The sequence below is a fragment of the Leptonychotes weddellii genome, chromosome 9, assembly GCF_054177405.1.
Source record: "Leptonychotes weddellii isolate Sample4059 chromosome 9, ASM5417740v2, whole genome shotgun sequence".
Classification (NCBI taxonomy): Eukaryota; Metazoa; Chordata; class Mammalia; order Carnivora; family Phocidae; genus Leptonychotes; species Leptonychotes weddellii.
Window position 1 is genome coordinate 83,859,061 of NC_138377.1, and position 19,193 is coordinate 83,878,253.

A 19,193-nucleotide genomic window follows, 5' to 3' on the forward strand; every position below is an offset into this window, starting at 1 on the left:
GGGAACAGGTTTCCATTTCTCTTGGGTACATGCCTGCAAGCACAATTCTTGGTTCAAATGGTGCCTTTATGTTTAACTGCCCTCTAATAACCTTAAATCTGAAGCCATGTATAATTTATTTGGAGGACATAATATGAATCAATTTCTAAAATAATTTAGAAATATTTTAAATGATTATATAAAGTAACTCTTAAAATAAAAAAAAAAAAAAGTTAAACCTCCAGCGCAAATCATGGATTAAAAGTAAATTGTTTTGTCAAATCTTATTCCAATTATTTTCCTGGAATCCCAGCCCATAAACATTCTCAGTTCTGATCTATCATTTAGTTAAATGATTTGGATAAAGTCTTTATCGGATAAATAAAAGACTTTATCCAAATCATTTAACTAAATTTACAAAAACAATTTGCTATCCACTTAAATGATGAACTAACTATAAGATGACATCCTGTCCCTCAGTGGAGCTTCTATTACTCTGATGCTTCCAAGTGGCTGCAAAAAGCCCTTTGTCTTCTCAGCACACAGACCTAGAGGGGAATGTAATCCACAGGCACATGAATGTGAATAGAACTGGGGAAAATAGTGGACCAATCCATGCCCAGGCCTTTTCGACAGGCTGACATTAGCAACCAACGTTTTTTGTAGCACAGTAGATAAAATCTGACATTCCCACAGTCAAATTCTCTGCTCACCACTCCCAGCCAAGGACTTGACCTTTGGATTTGTTTTCACCTGATTCATCCCTAGAAACATGAAAGACCCTTCCCATCAAATCCTAACAAGTAGGTCAGTGGTAGGAGTTGGATATTATTGATACATTCCGATGAATAAAGTGCATCTGATATCCTTTATCTTTCAGCCAAATCAGAGAACCTACTTTCCCAGAGAATAACAATCATTACAGTCCACTGAGTCTTGCTTTTCCAATCATTTCTGCGGCAGCTGGCTACTGGGAAGTTACTAGGGAATTGAAAAGAGGCAGCGTGAGGAGGGGCAGATGGCTCCTTTGGGTTTATTTCGCCAAATATGGCAGCCGTGAAACCCACTAACGTTCCAAGTGTCCATATAAAATGCTCGCAGACGGGCCAAGCAAAGGAGGAGCCACAGAGCAGTCATCCTGATGTGTTCCTCTTTCGGCTGCCGTGGAATAAGCTCCTGAGATTTAATTCAGACACGTAACAAACATATCCAAGCAGCACGTGATTCAACAGCGTAATCAGACCGCAGGAATCAGTTAAAAGTGATGATAGCAAGTATTTCCTTTACTTAAGTAAAACCCAGGAAGATAGTAATCGACAAGGGAAAAAATAAAGCAGCGAAGGGTGGGACTTAATTGGTGAAAGTAACTTTAAGAGAAAAAAATATTTAGCTTTATCATTTGAAAGAGATTCTGTTGATTTTCATATTTGTTTCTGAGCATACAAAATGTTCCAACGATACCCTGCAAATATCACAATATGCCTAATACATATTAACATGCCAGATTATTAAAAAAAAAAAAGGCGGGTTGAGAAATACCTTAATTAAAATGCACACCCACACCCACATACATACATACACACAAACACCTGTGTATGTGTTTTATCAGATAACCATTAATCATATAATGTAGAATTTAAAAAATAAGTCACGATGAATCAAAATAATACAGAACCATGTTCATGTGAAGTATAATTCTATAATAAAGTTTAGATAATTGTTCAAATATTTATAGCTAATAAGGATTGAGAAAGAAGCAAATCCAAATTTGGGGAAAAATACTTGTGTTTATTTTGTTAGTAGCCTTTCAATGTGTTATCTAGATTTTAAAGGACACAGTAGAAACTACCTCATGTAGAAAACATTTCTCTTGAATTTTTCTACATCTGTGGAATTGCCTCACTTTGAAAAGATTGTGAACTTCTACGAGCAAACTAACAGTTATATAATTTCACCAAACTAGATGTCTTTGTTCACTAGATGGAATTATAGAAGACTACTGTGTGTGTGTGTGTGTGTGTGTGCGTGTACGTGTATGGTGTAGGGGGGTGAGCATGCATGTAAGGGTGTCTAACAAGGCTTTATAGCAATGTAAAAAAATATACAATGAGACTCCTATGCCTCTCTTCAGTGATACATTGTTAATTGTCAGATTTAATTTAATAAGATTAAATTAAATTATTGTATTTTTATTCTGGTGTGTGTGTGCGTGTACATCTAAATATCAGGTATTTATATATTATATAAATATATGAGATATAAATATATAAGATATATATTTAAGTGTATAAGTACATAAATATCAGATATATCAGATATTGATCTATGCTCCCCAACTGTACTACTACCATTGAGTAACTTCAGTGCATCCCACATTAAAAATCGTTCAGACTAACAGAAAGCCTTAACTTTTTTTCACGTCCTGAACCCCCTCAGCAGTCTGGGGAAAACCAGTGAACCAGCCCTTTTTCACAATATTGGTTTAAAATGTCAAAAATAAAATACATAGGATTATAAAGGATATCAATTATATTGAAATGCAGTCATCAAAACATATTAAAAACCAAGCTTATATGCTTCTTTATTCATGCATGAAATGAAAAGAGCTAGTGGTGTGCCTAAAACTTTACGGCAGTGGTAAACATGGTACTTTGAGATACCGGTGACAATTGTGATGTGATATGAAAATACCTGTGACGTCTATTGTTGACAATGTCACAGTTATTGCTAATACTGCTGTGAAGCATTCCCTACATTCAAAGTGGAAAGAAACGCTTCATTTCATTTAGCATTCCCTTTAAAAAGGGATTTGTGGATTGTGGAGTGAGTGAAGGGAAGCAGCTTTCTAAAGCTCCCTGCTACGCCTCCCAGGGTGTTACATTAATAATGAAAATAATGAACTAATAAGTGGATAATGCCTTCCAAGAGACTTACACGATATGAAAATAAATATAAGCATGTCTCTGTATACATTAATACATGAAGGAATAAAATACTGGAAGTGTAATGTATTAACCATTCATAATGATTATCTGCAAGTGTTGGGATCCTATTGCTTCTTCAAGATACCTTCTTTATACTTTCTGTATCTCTGGTTTTTCTTTTGATTGAGTTGAAATTGACATAACATCCAGTGAACTGTTTCAAAGTGTAAAGTCGGTGGCAGTTAGTACATTCCCAATATTGTGCAAACAGCGACTCTCTCTAGTTTCAAGACTTTTCATCACCTCTGAGGAATATCCCCTACCTGTTAAGTAATCCCTCCCTCCCCAGGTTCTCCTCCCCTCATCTCCTGGCAACCATTAATCTCTATGGATTTGCTTATTGAGGATATTTCATATAAAATGAACCATATGATATGTGATCTTTTGTGTCTGGCTTCTTTCACTTAGCATAATGTTTCCGAGGTTCATCCAAATTGTGGTATGTATCAGTACTTCACTGTTTTTTAGGGTGGAATAATATTTCATTACATGTGTATACCATAATTTGTTTATCCATTCATCCATCGATGGGCATTTGCGTTACTTCGACCTCTTGGCAATTCTAAATAATGATCTTATGAACTTTTATGCTCAAGTTTCTGTGTGAACATATATTTTCGTTTCTCTTGGGGTTATACCTAGGAGTGGAATTTCTGGTTCATATGGTATTCTATGTTTAACTTTTTGAAATATCACCCAACTGTTTTCTACAGAGGCTGCACCATTTTATATTCCCACCGGCAATATACTAGGGTCCTTATTTCTCTGTATCCTTGGGAAACCTTGTTATTTTTCTTTTTTTTGGATTATAAGCATCCTAGTAAGTGTAAAGTGGTATCTCATTGTGATTTTATTTTGCATTTCCCTGATGGCTAATGATGTTGAAATCTTTTCATGTGCTTGTCAGTCATTTGCATGGCTTCTTTAAAGAAATATTTTTTCGAGTTCTTTTTCCTTTTTAAAATTGGGTTGCTTGTCTTTTTGTTGTGTTGTAAGAGTTCTTTATATATCCTGGATATTAAACCCTTATCAAATATATAATTTGCAAATAATTTTCCCCATTCTACAGGCTGTCTTTTCATGTTCTTTTTTTTTTTAAGATTTTATTTATTTGTCAGAGAGAGAGAGCACAAGCAGGGGGAGCGGTAGGAAGAGGGAGACACAGGCTCCCTGCTGAGCAAGGAGCCCAACGCGGGACTCGAACCCATAACCCTGGGATCATGACCTGAGCCAAAGACAGACGCTTAACCAAGTCACCCAGGCGTCCCTGTCTTTTCACATTCTTGATAATGTTCTTTGATACATAAAAGTTTTAATTTTTATGAAGTCCTATTTAGTATTTTTCATTTGTTGCTGTAGTTTCTTTTTTATTAGAGGAACCATGTGGCGTGTGTGTATGTAGGTGTGTATACAAATACACATATATGCTTATATGTATGCATATATATTTGTGTATGTATATAAATACATATATATGCATGTATATATGTGTGTGCATGTATTTATATGAACACATATATAGTTAATTAATAAAATAATAAATTAATAAATAAAATTAATAAAAATAAAGCCAGTATTCTCATATAGAGTAATGTCTTACATCTTTTCTGCAAAATTGTGTTACGTGTCATCATCATCATCATCATCATCACCACCACCATGAGGAAACTAAGGCTCTGATCAATTTAATTTAGTGATTTGCCAAAGAGTGAAAAAAATTAACAGAGGCAGAATCTACTGTCTCTAAATATTAGGCAATAACATTCATTTGATACATTAGGAGTGACTAATGAGTCATAAATTCAAACTGCTATGGTAATATATGAAGGATATATAATAAGTACAGATGATATTTATCTAGTGCTAACTGCTGTGAAGAGATGGTGAGTCTTTGAGGAATTCAAAGTGGACTGAGGTAATTGGAAAGAGTAGAACAAGAATTCAAATGTAGCAGTCTGAATCCCAGGGCTCATGATCATAACCCCTCTGGATGCTAATTCCCATTTGAGACATTAAACTTTGACAATTGAGCAAATATTTAGTTGTTAACCTGCAAACAAAGTTCATATATACAAGTGTGTACATACACATTGACATACACACACACACACACAATATCATATGAGCCAAAATTTCAAATTATAGTGTAGCTGTGATAACGGGGGCCAAAGAGGAAGAAATAAAGATTCAAAAATAGGCAACACACTAAAAATACGTGTTGAGTAATAACATCAGTAATTATTATAATAAAGAAGAAAAGGGCTTGGAAACGTGTTGTAGAAAAAATCCCATCCTGTGCTTTAATGTATCCTATTTTTCTTTTCTAAAAACAATCATCCCAAGAGGGTTCCATCTGTAATATACCACAACAATATAAGGTGGCTTTGAGAAAATAACATACCGGGAAGACAATTACCTGCCAGATGCTGCATATCCAAAATCTACCTGTAACACTCATATGATGAAGGTCATCCTCTGATTGTGCTGACAAGGCACCTGTACCTACAGAGGGGTGACCTTGGTAAGAAAATCAAGCAAAACTGTCCTTCAGAATGGTATGGCTGGTAACTAGTGGAATTAGAAGTTTATTTTATATGCTATATACTACAAATAAAGACAACAAGACAACACTTGTGGGCTGGAAAATGACTTCTCCATGTAGTGACCTTGTGTGATATTTTGGTGTAGCAAAATAAGAATTTAACCACACGATTCTATTCTATTGGGGAAAATATTAACTGCGCAGTTCTGGGAATCTGTGTCCAGCATTCATCAAATATATCCCTCACTCTAAACAATTAAAGCAAACTCAGATCTACAGTAGAGGATTAAATGCTAGATATTTTCTAAAAATATGGCCTATTAACTATTACTTGACAAACCTTATCTTACCTTTCTTAATAGTTTTATTTTTAAAATTTTCTTTTTAAGACTATGTATTTTGAAGCCACAAAAGAATAAATGCTTCATTTATATGGTATCATAATAGACTAATGTTCTGACTAACTGGTACTAGTTTCACTAAGAAAATGAAATTAAGAAAGAAAATTTAACACCTGTGGTAAAAATAACTCTGAAATGTATTTGTCTTCTTCCTGACTTCCTTAATTTCATATGCATAGGCTTTGTTCCAATGGTCTGTTTATAAGTTAGCTGTTTTAAAACTCACAATGTGTTTTCCCACAGAAACCAAGTCATGACCAGAGGCTGGGTCCTCAGGCCAGGCTCTTGGAATAAAGCTTCCTGCTCAAGGTCACACAGCTCACATTACCTGAGCAGAAGCAGGAAGAAATGAATAAAAATAGACTCACGTGGACCCTGAGTTCTTACCCCGTCACTGGCCAAAGACTTTGGTCCTACTTAAACTCCAGGCTGTAAGCCTGTAAGATTTCCTCAGGACTGCAATTCCACCACAGATGTAATACCTTTAAAAAGTCTTCCTGAAGCAAGGAGTGCCCACCTCCCCAGCAGGAGGCATGGGAAATGGACGGGCAGCTGCCTATAACCTGTGCAGGCGTATCGAAGAGTTTCCTGAACAGGGGACTATCTTCCCATGGGCACAGGAAAGACTGCCCTACGCAGTGATTCACAGGTTTGCCTCTCCTTCCTTCCCACCAGCTGTTGCTACTGCTGTCCGAGTGCCTGCCAGTGACAGTCTCCCTCCTTGCAATCTGCTGTTTCTAATCTGTCATCTGAGAAATCAGATGCCCAGAACTGTTAGCACTGTGTGTAAATTTGAGAACCAAGCTCTGAGAGATAGCCCGAGACCCTCTCTTTCAGGAGAGCATTAGCAGGTTTCCTGGCAGCCATTTCTTTTCTTCTCAGAACTTTCCTTATCTAATTCCCTGTTTGACAGTCTCAAAAAGCTGACCTCCATCTGCAAGAAGTGTTCCTGTGTATAGTACAGTGGAGAACAAACCAAAGAGAGACATGCATCCTAGTGCAGGTGCCCTCTACCTAACCTGGGAACCTTTAGACTCAAAAACATCTTTGCATTCAATATCCTCATAGCAAAATGGGTAAAACCATACAGTTAGTATGGTGTAATGGATTAAAAATTATAAATTGCTTTAGCATGAGTTATTATGAAAATCATGATCTTTAAAAAGAACTGCCATCCTTCTTAGAAGTCTATAAAGCACCCTGCATGGCAAATCCAGCCTGCTCCCTGCTTTTGTAAATAAAGTTTTATTGGAACACAGCCTCACCAACTCCTTTCTATATTATCTATGGCTTCTCCTGTGCCACAAAGGCAGAGCTCGGTAGGAGATCATGTGGCCCGCAAAGCTTAAAAACTTCACTCTCCAGTTCTTTACAGGAGTTTTTCTGATCTATCTTACTGAATTTCATTTTCAAGCAAGTAAGGTTTCATTTTCACACACACACACACACACACACACCCATGTGTGCGTGCACACGTGCATACAAAGACACACACACACAAACTGCTTAATATGGCATATTTCACAACATAGGCCATAAGCTTAAAAGAAGACCTTCAGTAGTAACAACTGTTTTATTAGTAACATGTGAGAAATTCATCGCACGAGTTTTCTGCTATGTAAATCCGGCACGGTGAACAGAAAAGTCCTCAGAATTATTTTAAATTAAATTCTTAAAAGAATAATGAGCTCAGAGCTGAGATTTATTTCTGGTGTGTATTTTAGGGGTAAAAAATCAGTATTACATTATCCCTATTGTGTCTCACAGCAATGAGGGTGACAAAGCCGCCCAGGGTTGTCAGTGCCAAACACATTGTGGGAGCTCAAATATTAATCAAAATGACATCTCCAGTTTTTTCCCTTCCTAATCAGGCCTAAACATCATGGGACATCCGGCAAATCAATAAGAGAAACTAGATGCCCTCATCACTCCCAACCTGGCAGCGCTGCATTTTTAGCCAGAAGATGAGGCCTTCGCTGTTACATAAATACTTCTCTGCTTTGGTTGTTTGCCTCTCCTGGGAGATAAGCATGCCCACCTGTGACCCCAAACTTTACCCTGGCATGTATCTGACCATGCCACCTGTCACAGTGAGAAACACTTCTTACGATTTCAAGATAAAACAGGCATGGGGGTATGTGGCTCTAGAATATGCTTGTGCATTCTACCCAAAAGACTAAATAAATGAATAAATAAATCTCTTCAATGAAGTGAGAACAGGCTGTTTTAAAGTGTTGTGAAAAATGGATGAAGTCTCATATTCTATCTTCTACACTTGGGGAAGGTGGTGCAGGGACTGACTTGTACCCCACACTCCAACCTTCCACCAAAGTGGGTATTTGGCCCAGTTGAGAATTAATTACTTTTTAGCTTCATTCCCCTCCCCCCACCTTTTCTTTCTAGGCCCCTTTCCCGCAAATCCCTATCCCACTGACACCTCCTATTTTCTCTCTATAAGCTTTGGGATTGCTCTAGTGCTGAAAGATGCCTTAGTGTCAATTTATCCCTCCTTCAGGTATTTAGAGGAGTCAGAGTACTGGAGAAATGGAGCAGGGAGTAGGTCTGTTCACATATGAAACGAAGTTTGAACCTTCTAGCAAAGCTTAAAGGAAAAATCCCGGAAAAATTACCTGGAGTAGAAAATACACAGACTTATACCCGAGGAGATGAGACAGGCCCCGTGAACTCCAGAAACCCTAAGGGAGACTTGGAGGAGAAAGCTGAGGATCTACCTGCAGTTGGCCAGCCATGATCTAAAAGCCACTACATGGGCCAATGTTAAGGTGAGCTCATTTGTACTCAATCTACTGAGATCCAAGAAAATTTGTGTTAATTCATTCATTCATTTATTGATCCATGTGCCAGGCACATCAGTGAGCAAGCACATTCTATAGCCTCATAGCCTCTTTTCTGCCTAATTGTTTTGGTCTTAGTTGGTATTTTTCCTCTAACTGTATGAAACTATAAACGGAAAAGCTTCTTGATCTGGATTTTCCCACTTCTACAGGAAGAGGATGAAACAGAAATCTAGCACAGTAAATGAGATGGAAGAATCTTAGCCACATGAAATCCAGCTTGAGAAAGAAAAAGTTGTTCATTCAATTCTAAACGAAACTGGAATTGCAGAGGTTAAAGGCAACCCAAAACAAAGCCAGTAATAGACACAGACTAAAAGGTATGGCATAAATTTATCCAAAAAGGATAAGCATGGTGAATGGTGAGCAAAGTCAGGGTGTCAGCCATGGGCACAGTGTTGGGGGGGTTCAAATGAAATTGCTAATGGGACAATGTTTTGAAAAACTGAAAGGGCACAAAACAAATGTGAAGGAATTTCCATAATTATTAGTAATATTTTCACCATTATAAGTTCCATCTTAGTTGAGTTAAGGTTAAGGTTGTTTATAAAGTATTAGTGTAGATAACCATGAGATAAACAGCCTCACAGCCTCATGTGAAGTAAGTATTTTACATTTGGCACTAAATGTGTACACATTATTTGATATGGAGATTCTAAAACAAACTTTTTTATAGGAAAAAATGTGCATAACCAATTACAGAAGATTCCTGAGCTAAAGTATGATGTGTCCATCATGGCCACGATGCCAATTATTGTCCATTTGACCACCCACTCCACCCTTTCCCTGCTCTTCTGCGTCTGCTCCGGCCCTTGGCTAATGCCTAGAACTGAAATGTCCTTCCTCTCTGACTTCCACTTGGATCAAACTAAGGAAGGTGATTGCAGAAGGACAGAGAAAATAATTTCTTCCAACTCTTTGTCTCAGTCCTGCATCTCTGGGAGGAGCGTTTTCTCTGCCATGACTTCAGGGAGTGACCATTCCTCCACAGTTTCCACTCTCACACGGGGCCACTAACACTATTCATATCCTCTTGTTGCTTCAGCCCTAGGCAAGTGGTGAGAGCTTCCTGATACTGCCAGTGTCCGGGCGATGGAGGCCTCACTATCCATTCCTTCTCAGTTCCCTAAGTCCTATCCACACCCTTATAAATAGCCCTTTCATTAGTCTCTCCATTTGGCCCACCTGGGTTAAATTCAATTTTCTGCCAGGACCATGACCGAAACACAATTTTGGCATCTATTTATTGACATAGAAAGATTTCTGACAGAAAGTAGATCAAAATATTAATAGCAGTTATCTTTAGGAAGTGGGACAGGATTATTTATTTTTCTTTATTTTTCTCTATATTTTTCAAATGTTCTGCAGTATTTGGTTATGGATTGGGGAGTATAAAAATAAATGATAAAATTAAAAGAAAATGTGGAATAAATACAGTTTCAAGAAGTACTAGTGTTTGGGGCTCCTGATTGACTAAGTGTTTGCCTTTGGCTCAGGTCATGATCTCAGGGTCCTGGGATGGAGCCCCATGTCAGGCTCCCTGCTCAGTGGGGAGTCTCCTTCTCCGTCTCCCTCTCCCTCTGCCCCTCCCCACCGTTTATGCACGTGCTCTCTCTCAAATAAATAAAATCTTAAAAAAAAAAAGTACTAGTGGTTTGGCTTCCTCTTTTATTGCCCACCCCATCAAAAAATACATAAGTAAAAAGTTGCATAGGCTGAGAGGTATCCTGATGGAGCAATGGAACTGTAAACATTTGTCAATGCCCAGCTATTTCTTTATTCTCGCTAGATTCTATTTTCTAGAAAAAAATACATTTGATTAGCAAGTCTTCACAATTTCACAACTGAAAGCAATGCAATTGCACATATTTATGTGTTTTAGAGACTTAGATTCCACAAGCAGAAGCCAAAATTTTGCTTCCTTCTTTTATCATATTAATAATAGCTAACTATTACTAAGGGCATAGCACCTACAGGCACTGTTTACAAGCATGGTCAGTATTAGTTAATTTAATCCTGACAGGAAGGCGGTATCATTACTTCCATTTCATAGATGAAGAGATTGACATGCAATGGAGCCAAATTGCTTGCCTGAGGCCAACCTTTGTTAGCAGGTCCTGGAAGCAAGCCCAGGCTTTAGAGCTCATTTTATCCATTATACTCAATTGTCACTCAGGTTGATAGATTACCAAAGAATTGTAAAACTCTCCTAATTTTGTGCACATTGTGCAAAGAAAGATGGGGCCCTCATATTGGTTTGCCGCTTATTAGCAATGTAATTTTGTGCATCTACAAATCAGAGTTAACAAATTCCTCATCAATAAAATGGGGAATAAAGTCTCTTCCACCACCCTAGAAGTTGTGATAATCTAATGGGAAATGAACATGGAAGGCCATCAAAGCTGTAAAGTAAGGTACAAATGTAAGGCAGAATTACATTGCACCCACACACCAGTACATTAGTAATCATCATTAACACATGAAAGTCAAATGTAAAGAAAATAGCCATTATTTTGGTGAAATATGACTCTATAATATTATAAACCATCCAGCCTGTTAATAACACCCAATATAAAACCACCACTGATTAATCAATAAAAATCATGCAATGGCTTCAGTAAAATGTACTCTCAGGAGCACTCCCCTGACTCCCATTCATTAATTACCTTGCCGTATTTGATAAGTTCCCAGCATCTGCCTGAAATGTGTTACTCTCAATCTTAAGTTATAGAGTAAAACTTTTTCGAAAACTTTAATGTTCACACTGTACATTCTCTACGCTACCACATCAAAAGTTCAATTGAGCCACTCAATTTTCAGTTTCCCTGACTCGACTTTTTGGAGTTTTGTAATTAATTATATTCCACTATTACTGATCATCAATTAGCTCAAAATGTTGCTGAGATGGTGAGTATGCTGAAGAAGGCAGAATTTAATGATAATTTGAGACTGGTAGGACACTAAATTTCTCTCTTGTTAATAATTAAAGTGAGATAACTTATGTTTTTATTTATAGCTTCCAGAAATATCCGGCTCATTCCTGCGCACTGCTCTGTCAGCTAATCATCAGTTGGTCAAGCTCTGACTTAGGCCATTGTGTTTTATTTTCCACACATGCCTTCAACCAAAGCCATGAAATGCAGCCTAACCAAAGGTTAGAGCAGGTAAGGTGGTCACCACATATTCTCTGGAACTCTCCACCTAGCCAAATGCTTTGATGCATAAACATATAAAGAATGAAAGGGGTAAAATTCCAATTTACCTGTTTCAATTTCCCAGATGTAAGCGGAGTCATCTGCACATCCAACAATTAAAAAATTCTCAACCGGGTGCCATTTTATCATCCTCACAGGGAAAAGGTGCTTCCGGGCATGCAGGAGGCACCTCTTCCCCTCAAGGTGAAGGAGAGCCACGGAATGGTCACTGCACACACAGCAAATTACCTGATCACTTCTTAGCTGTGGGGAAAAAAACCCAAAAACCAAAAAAACCAAAAAAACAAAAACAGCATTATTTGTAAGTAATCATCAAACGCTTTCCTTAAAATTAAATCTGATTTTTTCTCCTCGTAACATAAAAATATTTTGTTTAAACACCATTTACAAAATGACATTTCTGCTTTCTACAGGACCTCTTCACATAACACTGTAAAGAGGAGCTTTAAACACCAAGTAGATTTTAAATTCAACAACTTATTACGAAGGTCAAGAGACACAAGTGAAAAAGGAGAATTCCAAGCCAAATCTACTTATAAGATAAATGAAGGACTTGACCATCACGCAGCAAATTTAGGCAGTGAGGCAGACACTGGAAATAATGCAGAATAAAATAAACCCCAGAACTAATTTGTTGCCACAAAAAGAAGCTATTTGTAGACACAAGCTTAGGCCCAAGGGTATCGTGAGCTGATATTTTCCACTTAGAGCCTCAGAATGTGATTTGGTGCTGTTCCCAGAACTATTCAGATTCTAATCCAAACAGGAAACTCAGTGTAGACACAATCTAAAAGAGGTAAGCACTAGATAGTTCCAAATGAATGCACAGCTTCAAAGATACAAGGACCAAAAATAGGCTCACGGGACAAAGATTCTTAAGATACTTTTTAAAAAGTCAGCATGTGGTTACCTTGAACACAGTTTAGGACAAAGACCAACCATGCTGGATGCTGTGAGGCTAATCTGGGAGGAGTTTACAGGGCAGGTCTGTGCCTCACCAAGAGGGCCCTGTGTTAGTCAGCTGGTGGTGGGGGTGGATGGGGTGGCTGAGGGGAGGAGGGTTAGCTGGGTAGTGGCTCTTTCACCTCTTTGTTTCTTTTCTAACCGCTTTGCTATGTGGATGCTCCTACTTTCACTAGGGCACCTAGCCAGAGTTTCAGCTGCTGTGTTTAAACCATCAGTTGGGATCCCTTGAGAATCTCCTTGTGCCCATTACTGACCTCTTTCTGTGGGGTGCTGGGAAGCAAGTTATTTTTCCTAATTCGTTCTAAGGAGCCTACAGAAATCCTGAGGGGGGGAAAAATCACAAAATGGCAGGGGTGCTGTATGGGGAGCCTGGACGGTAGGACAGGGCAGATGGCACTGCCTCCTCACTACTACCCCTTAGAGAACCCGCACAACCCACAGCCTCTAGAACAGAGAGCCCAACGTACTTCAGGAAACTTATACACACATACAAAGTGTGAACATACACGTAACACGCGAACACAGATCCTATAGCTGGAGGTCGACATACACTAGAGACCCACAGTCGGCCAATAGATTCTCTTTTCTATGCATCTGAAATTGAAAAGCTAAAAGAGGTCATAGGAAGAAGTAAGATTAAGGAGCAATCACAGAAAACAGACTCCTGGGGTAGGGGACTTGAAGAGTAAATAACCTTGGTTCCTGAATTTAAGTTCAAATTTCACTGCGTCCTTGTTGTAGTACTTTGTTTTGTATGTCTAAAATATTGCCTCTTATGCCCTTTCAATAAACTCCTTTCTTATTTGGCTTGGTTTGGAGTTAAGTCATTTATGATTGAGGCAGAAGTAAAAGAGGTCAGGGTTTTGACTACTGTCCTGGAGCTTTGAGGAAAAGAAAAATGATTTAAAAAAAGAAGAAAAAGAGGGAACTTCAGCAATAAAAGACATATCAAAGTATCCCAAATCACCATATGGAAGTCTTTTTTTAAAGTCTCTTCACTTGGTTTCACTGATTTGTTCAATCATTTGTTTTACTGAAATATTTCCTTCATTATGTCTTATTACAAAATTACAGTGTAAGTTTTCTCTGAGTTTACTTTGCAGCTGATTTTTTAATGTTATTATTACAGAGAAATAATTTTGACAAGTCAATCAACTGATTGACAAACTCAGGAAACTCAAAAGTTGATTGTTCGTATTTTAACAAAGATGTCAGCTTTGTGGAAGCTGAATTTAAGTTTATATTACATGTGAAAATTATATTTGAAAGTATTTCCTTTTGTCCTGCACAAGGCAGATGCTCAGAAATTTGTTAAACAAATGAAAGAGAGCAAATAAAAAACCTATTTAAGAAAAAGAAAATATAACTATCAATATTATTATAAAAGTAAATTATTCAAGGCAAACATTATTTTCTAATTTATAGATTCCTAAATATTTGAATTGCTTCTACATTGTCTATTACTTTTATTAAAGAATAATTAAAAAAATAAAAATGAGAATTCCATTAAGATATAGAATTAGGGAAAAAAAGAAAAAAAAGTAAGAATTAACTGGTCTTCGTAAAGACAAGAATTGACAAAACCCTTGCTTTAGAATCAAATTATTTGCATAAGTTGTAATAATAATAATGCATATAAAAATTAGAAAGGAATTCATAAAAATTATCCAGTTGTAGTATGGGTACACAGAACTTTTTTCTGTGGGAAAATGGGTTAATTGCCCTTATGTTTTTTTAATATGTAACATAAATTTATGTTATGTTTTACTCTTTGTCTTAACTTACTCTGAAGTTCTCTGGTGACATCAAAAGACTTGTTACTGGACCGGCTCCCAAAAAGAATTTATGCAAAACTTCTTCAGTGAAGATATTCCACAAGATGACACACGAGTCCTGGTCCCCAGACACAAGCCAACTTTGGTCTAATTTCGAAGAGAGACCATGTGGGTAAAGTAATGAAGTAACACTTTGGTGATGGCCTTTGAGAACTTTGTAAGGAAGGGAATCTGGAAAACAAACACCAAATAATGAAAAAAATTTTTTTTTGCTCAAGAAATAGTGCTAACATTTTCTTTTATAAAATTTTAATGCAAAGAAAATACGTATAATTAAAGCTAGGCAGTTGGTTAAAAAAATGAATGAACAACCCTTGGACCATCTCAAAAGGCAAGTACCTCCTCATAAGCTAGGTCATGCTTTTGATGAAGTCTGGTTGTTCGAAGTCTGCTAATTCTTTAAGGATGTTAGCAAGTTAGCTAGCACCAATGTTAGTTTAGTTAGCAAGATAGCCAGCACCAAAATTAGCTAGCACCAATTCCAGTGCCATCAAACAGCAAAGGCTGTTCTAAAAGAATGAAAAATTCACACATTTTGCTTCTACAAAAATTAATCTCAGGACTTCACTGTTGCCCTCCCAATAAGCATAACCAAGTCTATTATAAAAGAAAAGCATAGTTTCACAGAACAATTTTGCCTTAAAAAATATTAGAGATCACCTAGTTTTATCTCTTTGTTTTATCGATCAAGTACCAGAGGTGCAGAGAAGTTAAGCGACTTGGATCCAAGTGTAAAAGAGCATGGCATAATGTTTGAGAGCAGAGCTTTGCTGTTACACGAATCCAGCTTTGGTCTTCTAGGTATGTCCCTTACTAGACGGGTCACCACGACAAGTTGCTTTTCCCCTCTAAGTCACAGGTACTGTACATGAAAAACTTGGGATAATAATAGCACTTACTTCACACAACACTGTTGTGTGGAATAAATATGATAATGCCCTTCATTTCCTAGCCCTAGTACTTGGTAGGAATGTGGATATTGCATACCATAGCTGTACTAGAACATAGGGCTACTGATGCCCAGTTTCCATACTGCTTCTTACGTCATCATTAGCTAAAACTTAAAAAAAAAAAAAATGGACAAGACCACAGACCACAAACCGTCTTTACTCAAATTGAAAAAGAGTCCCAAAGAATCATTGTTATGTCTATTAAAGAATCATTAGTTACTTCTATTCCATGAGGCACATCCTCACTTTATATCCCTTAGCAAAGCAAGATGAATATTAATTCAAATGTTCAGGTCAAATGTAGATTTGTACTTGTTTTATGGATAAGAAGAAATTGGCCTAGATAAAAAGTGCTAAGGTCTTAAGCTTTTTCACTAACTTTTAACAGCAGCTATTGAGCTGTGTAGCAGTATATTACCTGTCCTCTGTTCATTGCTATTTACTCCTCTATCTTAGGTAATCACTGAACATAAAACAGTAACATTGAATAAGTAGCAAAAGTAAGCTGAGAACAGTAACAAGATGTGTCTTAAAAGGTGAGAGTTGGCTTTTACTCTTAAGGACCTTGCAGTCTAATAGGATCCATGCGTTAAAAAATATCAAGTATCTACACATCCCCAGATCTCAATCGCTTCCTGTATATTCCTTCCTTTACATAAGACAAATTACCACACAACAGTATTTATTTAATAGGTATTCACTGTTGCAATGCATAAAAATGTATAGGAACATATCTACATTTCATTAACAAAAAAAATAAAAAATTGAAACAGGAAGATACCATTTTCTCCTGATTGGCAAATACTAAAAAGTTTAAATGCACACAAAGTTGGCTCATGTGTGGGGAAAAGGCATTTTCATAGGCTGTTAGTGGACATACATATACATAGATGTATGTTCTTTGGAGACCATTGTTAGATATATTTTCAAAATTAAAAATACTCATAAATGTCGATTCAGTAATTCTACTCCTGAGAATTAATACTATAGATATCCCCACATATATATGCAAAGATGGTAAATTCAGCATTGCCTCCAGTAGCCGAAGACTAGAAAAAATGAAACACCTATTAACAGGAGATTTTTTAAAATTAAAGTTTTTATTATTATTAGTCATTTAAATGGAACTCATAAAGAATGTGCTCCAAAATATTTTATTAAGATATGCTTCAGGAGATTTCAGTAAAGTGTACAGACTATGCCTCTATTTGTGTAATATTATTAAAAGAATGCATATTGCTATGTTGGTATGCACTTGTATATGCATAGAAAATTTTGAGGAGGGTATAAAGAAACTTATTAGCAGTTGCCTTTGTTGAAGGGAGCTGGAAGATCAAGGAAGAAGAGACATATTTCTCATTGTATAACCTTCCACTTGACTTAAAAAAAAAAAACTAGGTGTTTTTACTTTAATATTAAAATATGTACACATTAATTAGCAAATGGCAGCAAATTCTTTAAGGTTCAGGAATCTTCTTATTACAGCTTGTTAAAGTTGAAGCTTAAATAAATTAAATAAATAGGGTTAAATAAAATTCAATGACCTTTTAATAAAGAACCGCCTTCTAGAAGTCCTGCTTTGGCAGCATTCAAAGCCTGTGTAATGAAAATTGTCCCATCTTCACAGCCACATATTAGTTTATCAAGACTTGGAACATACTCTGATGAAGTGACTCCGACTGTTGCAGTCCCAGAGACATGATCAATAATACTTTGGGACATGGTATGATGCTTATCAAAATTATCTTGAAGGGTCCATGTGGCAGTTATTGGTATTTCTAAAAGGAAAACACATAAAAAAGGGAAAATTCAGTTTATAAATTCATCATAGATATGGAAAATGTTTTCAAGGCACCATCCCTTGGGGTACCTAGAGGCTCTTTTGCCATCCTAACAGTTGGCTAACTGCAGAAGAGTTCTCCTGTGATCCATTGTCTTTATTCCAAATGCTATTTCATTGGTCCTCTGTCCTTCAAGGAGTCTCAGAAGAATAGGTGTGTATTCGTGCATTCATTTTAGACTTAGGTCACCTAAAAAGAACTGAGAAACTCTTGCAGTGATGTAAAGTGTTGGTCCAATCTCATAAGTTCTCTATGTGTCTCAGCAACATTAAGAAGGAAAACTGGGGGTCTCTTAGTTATGTGAGGAAAATGAAAGAAACATATTCTTTAAATATCAAGGGTATGAATATCTCAAAATTGCTCCTGGGCAATTATCTATGAGTACCAAGAACGCTGGTTATCATTTTGCATAGCTTGCCACCCAACCATTTGAACTGGGACTCAAGTAGGCTCAGGAAGGGAGAGAAGCTTGGACTCAGGAGCAAAGAGGGCAAGTCAAAGCCAACCTACCTTTCTATGAAAAACCCAGGTCTTTCAGTACACATGACACAGTGACTATGAAAACCTAGAAACCAAACCTGAGACAAACATCAAGTGCTGTCGTAGATGACTATGGTTCTACTTATAAAGAAGATTAATTAGATGCTTACTTAATTCTGCTGCTGGCTGTGGAACATAGGTGAGAAATCCTAGGTTTACCATTAGGTGGCCTCAGCAGGGGCATGGTATGTATTTTAACTCTTAAAACTGAACTTGTGAGAAACTTTTCCATGCACTGTACCAAGTTCTACATCTATTTTTTGATCCATTTCTTTTTAACCTAGGACTATTATGAACCATTTTGAAAACATCTGGGACAAACACACTCTAAGTTATACCAGTGATTTTGCTAAACAGTGGAAACTTGCACTTAGAAATTCAAGTATTGAGTACCTTGTTTCTGCTGTGCCCCAGACAAGGATTCACAGAGATGACTTAATTATTTGGGAAAAAGAGAAAAAGAGTAAGACAGTCTTCCTCAATTTGGAATATGTGGTCTCAGGACTTTGAAGGTTCTCCACAATAATGTTTACTCTAATGATTTCAGTTTTGTATTCTAAGAAAAACTAAAATAAGCAAATGCTAAATGTTTTAGTGGCCAAGTTTATATCTGTTCCTGTTGCTCCAAGCAGCTGCAACAATACCAATAGAGAAATTGGTTGAAAAGGTACAGGATGGGGCACCTGGGTGGCTCCAGTCAGTTAAGCATCTGCCTGCAGCTCAGGTCATGATACCAGGGTCCTGGGATCGAGCCCCACATCGGGCTCCCTGCTCAGCGGGAAGCCTGCTTCTCCCTCTCCCCCTCCCCCTGCTTGTGTTCCCTCTCTCGCTGTCTCTCTCTCTCTCTCTGTCAAATAAATAAATAAAATCTTTAAAAAAAAAAAAGGTACAGGATATAGGCATGACAAATTCAAAAATATTGAGTATGGTATATCAGCCTATCCTACATTCATACTGCAAGCATTCATTTCAATAAAACACCATTCCTGTTAAATTGATGTTAATTTGAATTATATTGGTTTTATTATTGTACAAGATCTACAAACATCATGTTTGGGGTGCCTGGGTGGCTCAGTAGGTTAAGC

The 19,193-nt window shown here is 37.1% G+C and overlaps 1 protein-coding gene across 4 annotated transcripts in view; it reads right to left on the bottom strand.

Moving 5' to 3' along the window:
• Positions 1 to 19,193, bottom strand: part of WDR72 (WD repeat domain 72) — a 175,691-nt gene that overhangs the window by 110,773 nt on the left and 45,725 nt on the right. For all 4 annotated transcript variants that reach the window (XM_031031982.2, XM_031031981.2, XM_031031989.2 and 1 more), the window contains exons 11-13: positions 17,272 to 17,505; positions 14,728 to 14,948; positions 12,024 to 12,219 (exon numbers count right to left, since the gene is read on the bottom strand). In XM_031031982.2, the coding sequence (XP_030887842.1) occupies positions 12,024 to 12,219; positions 14,728 to 14,948; positions 17,272 to 17,505 (651 nt within the window). The remainder of the gene's footprint in view (positions 1 to 12,023; positions 12,220 to 14,727; positions 14,949 to 17,271; positions 17,506 to 19,193) is intronic.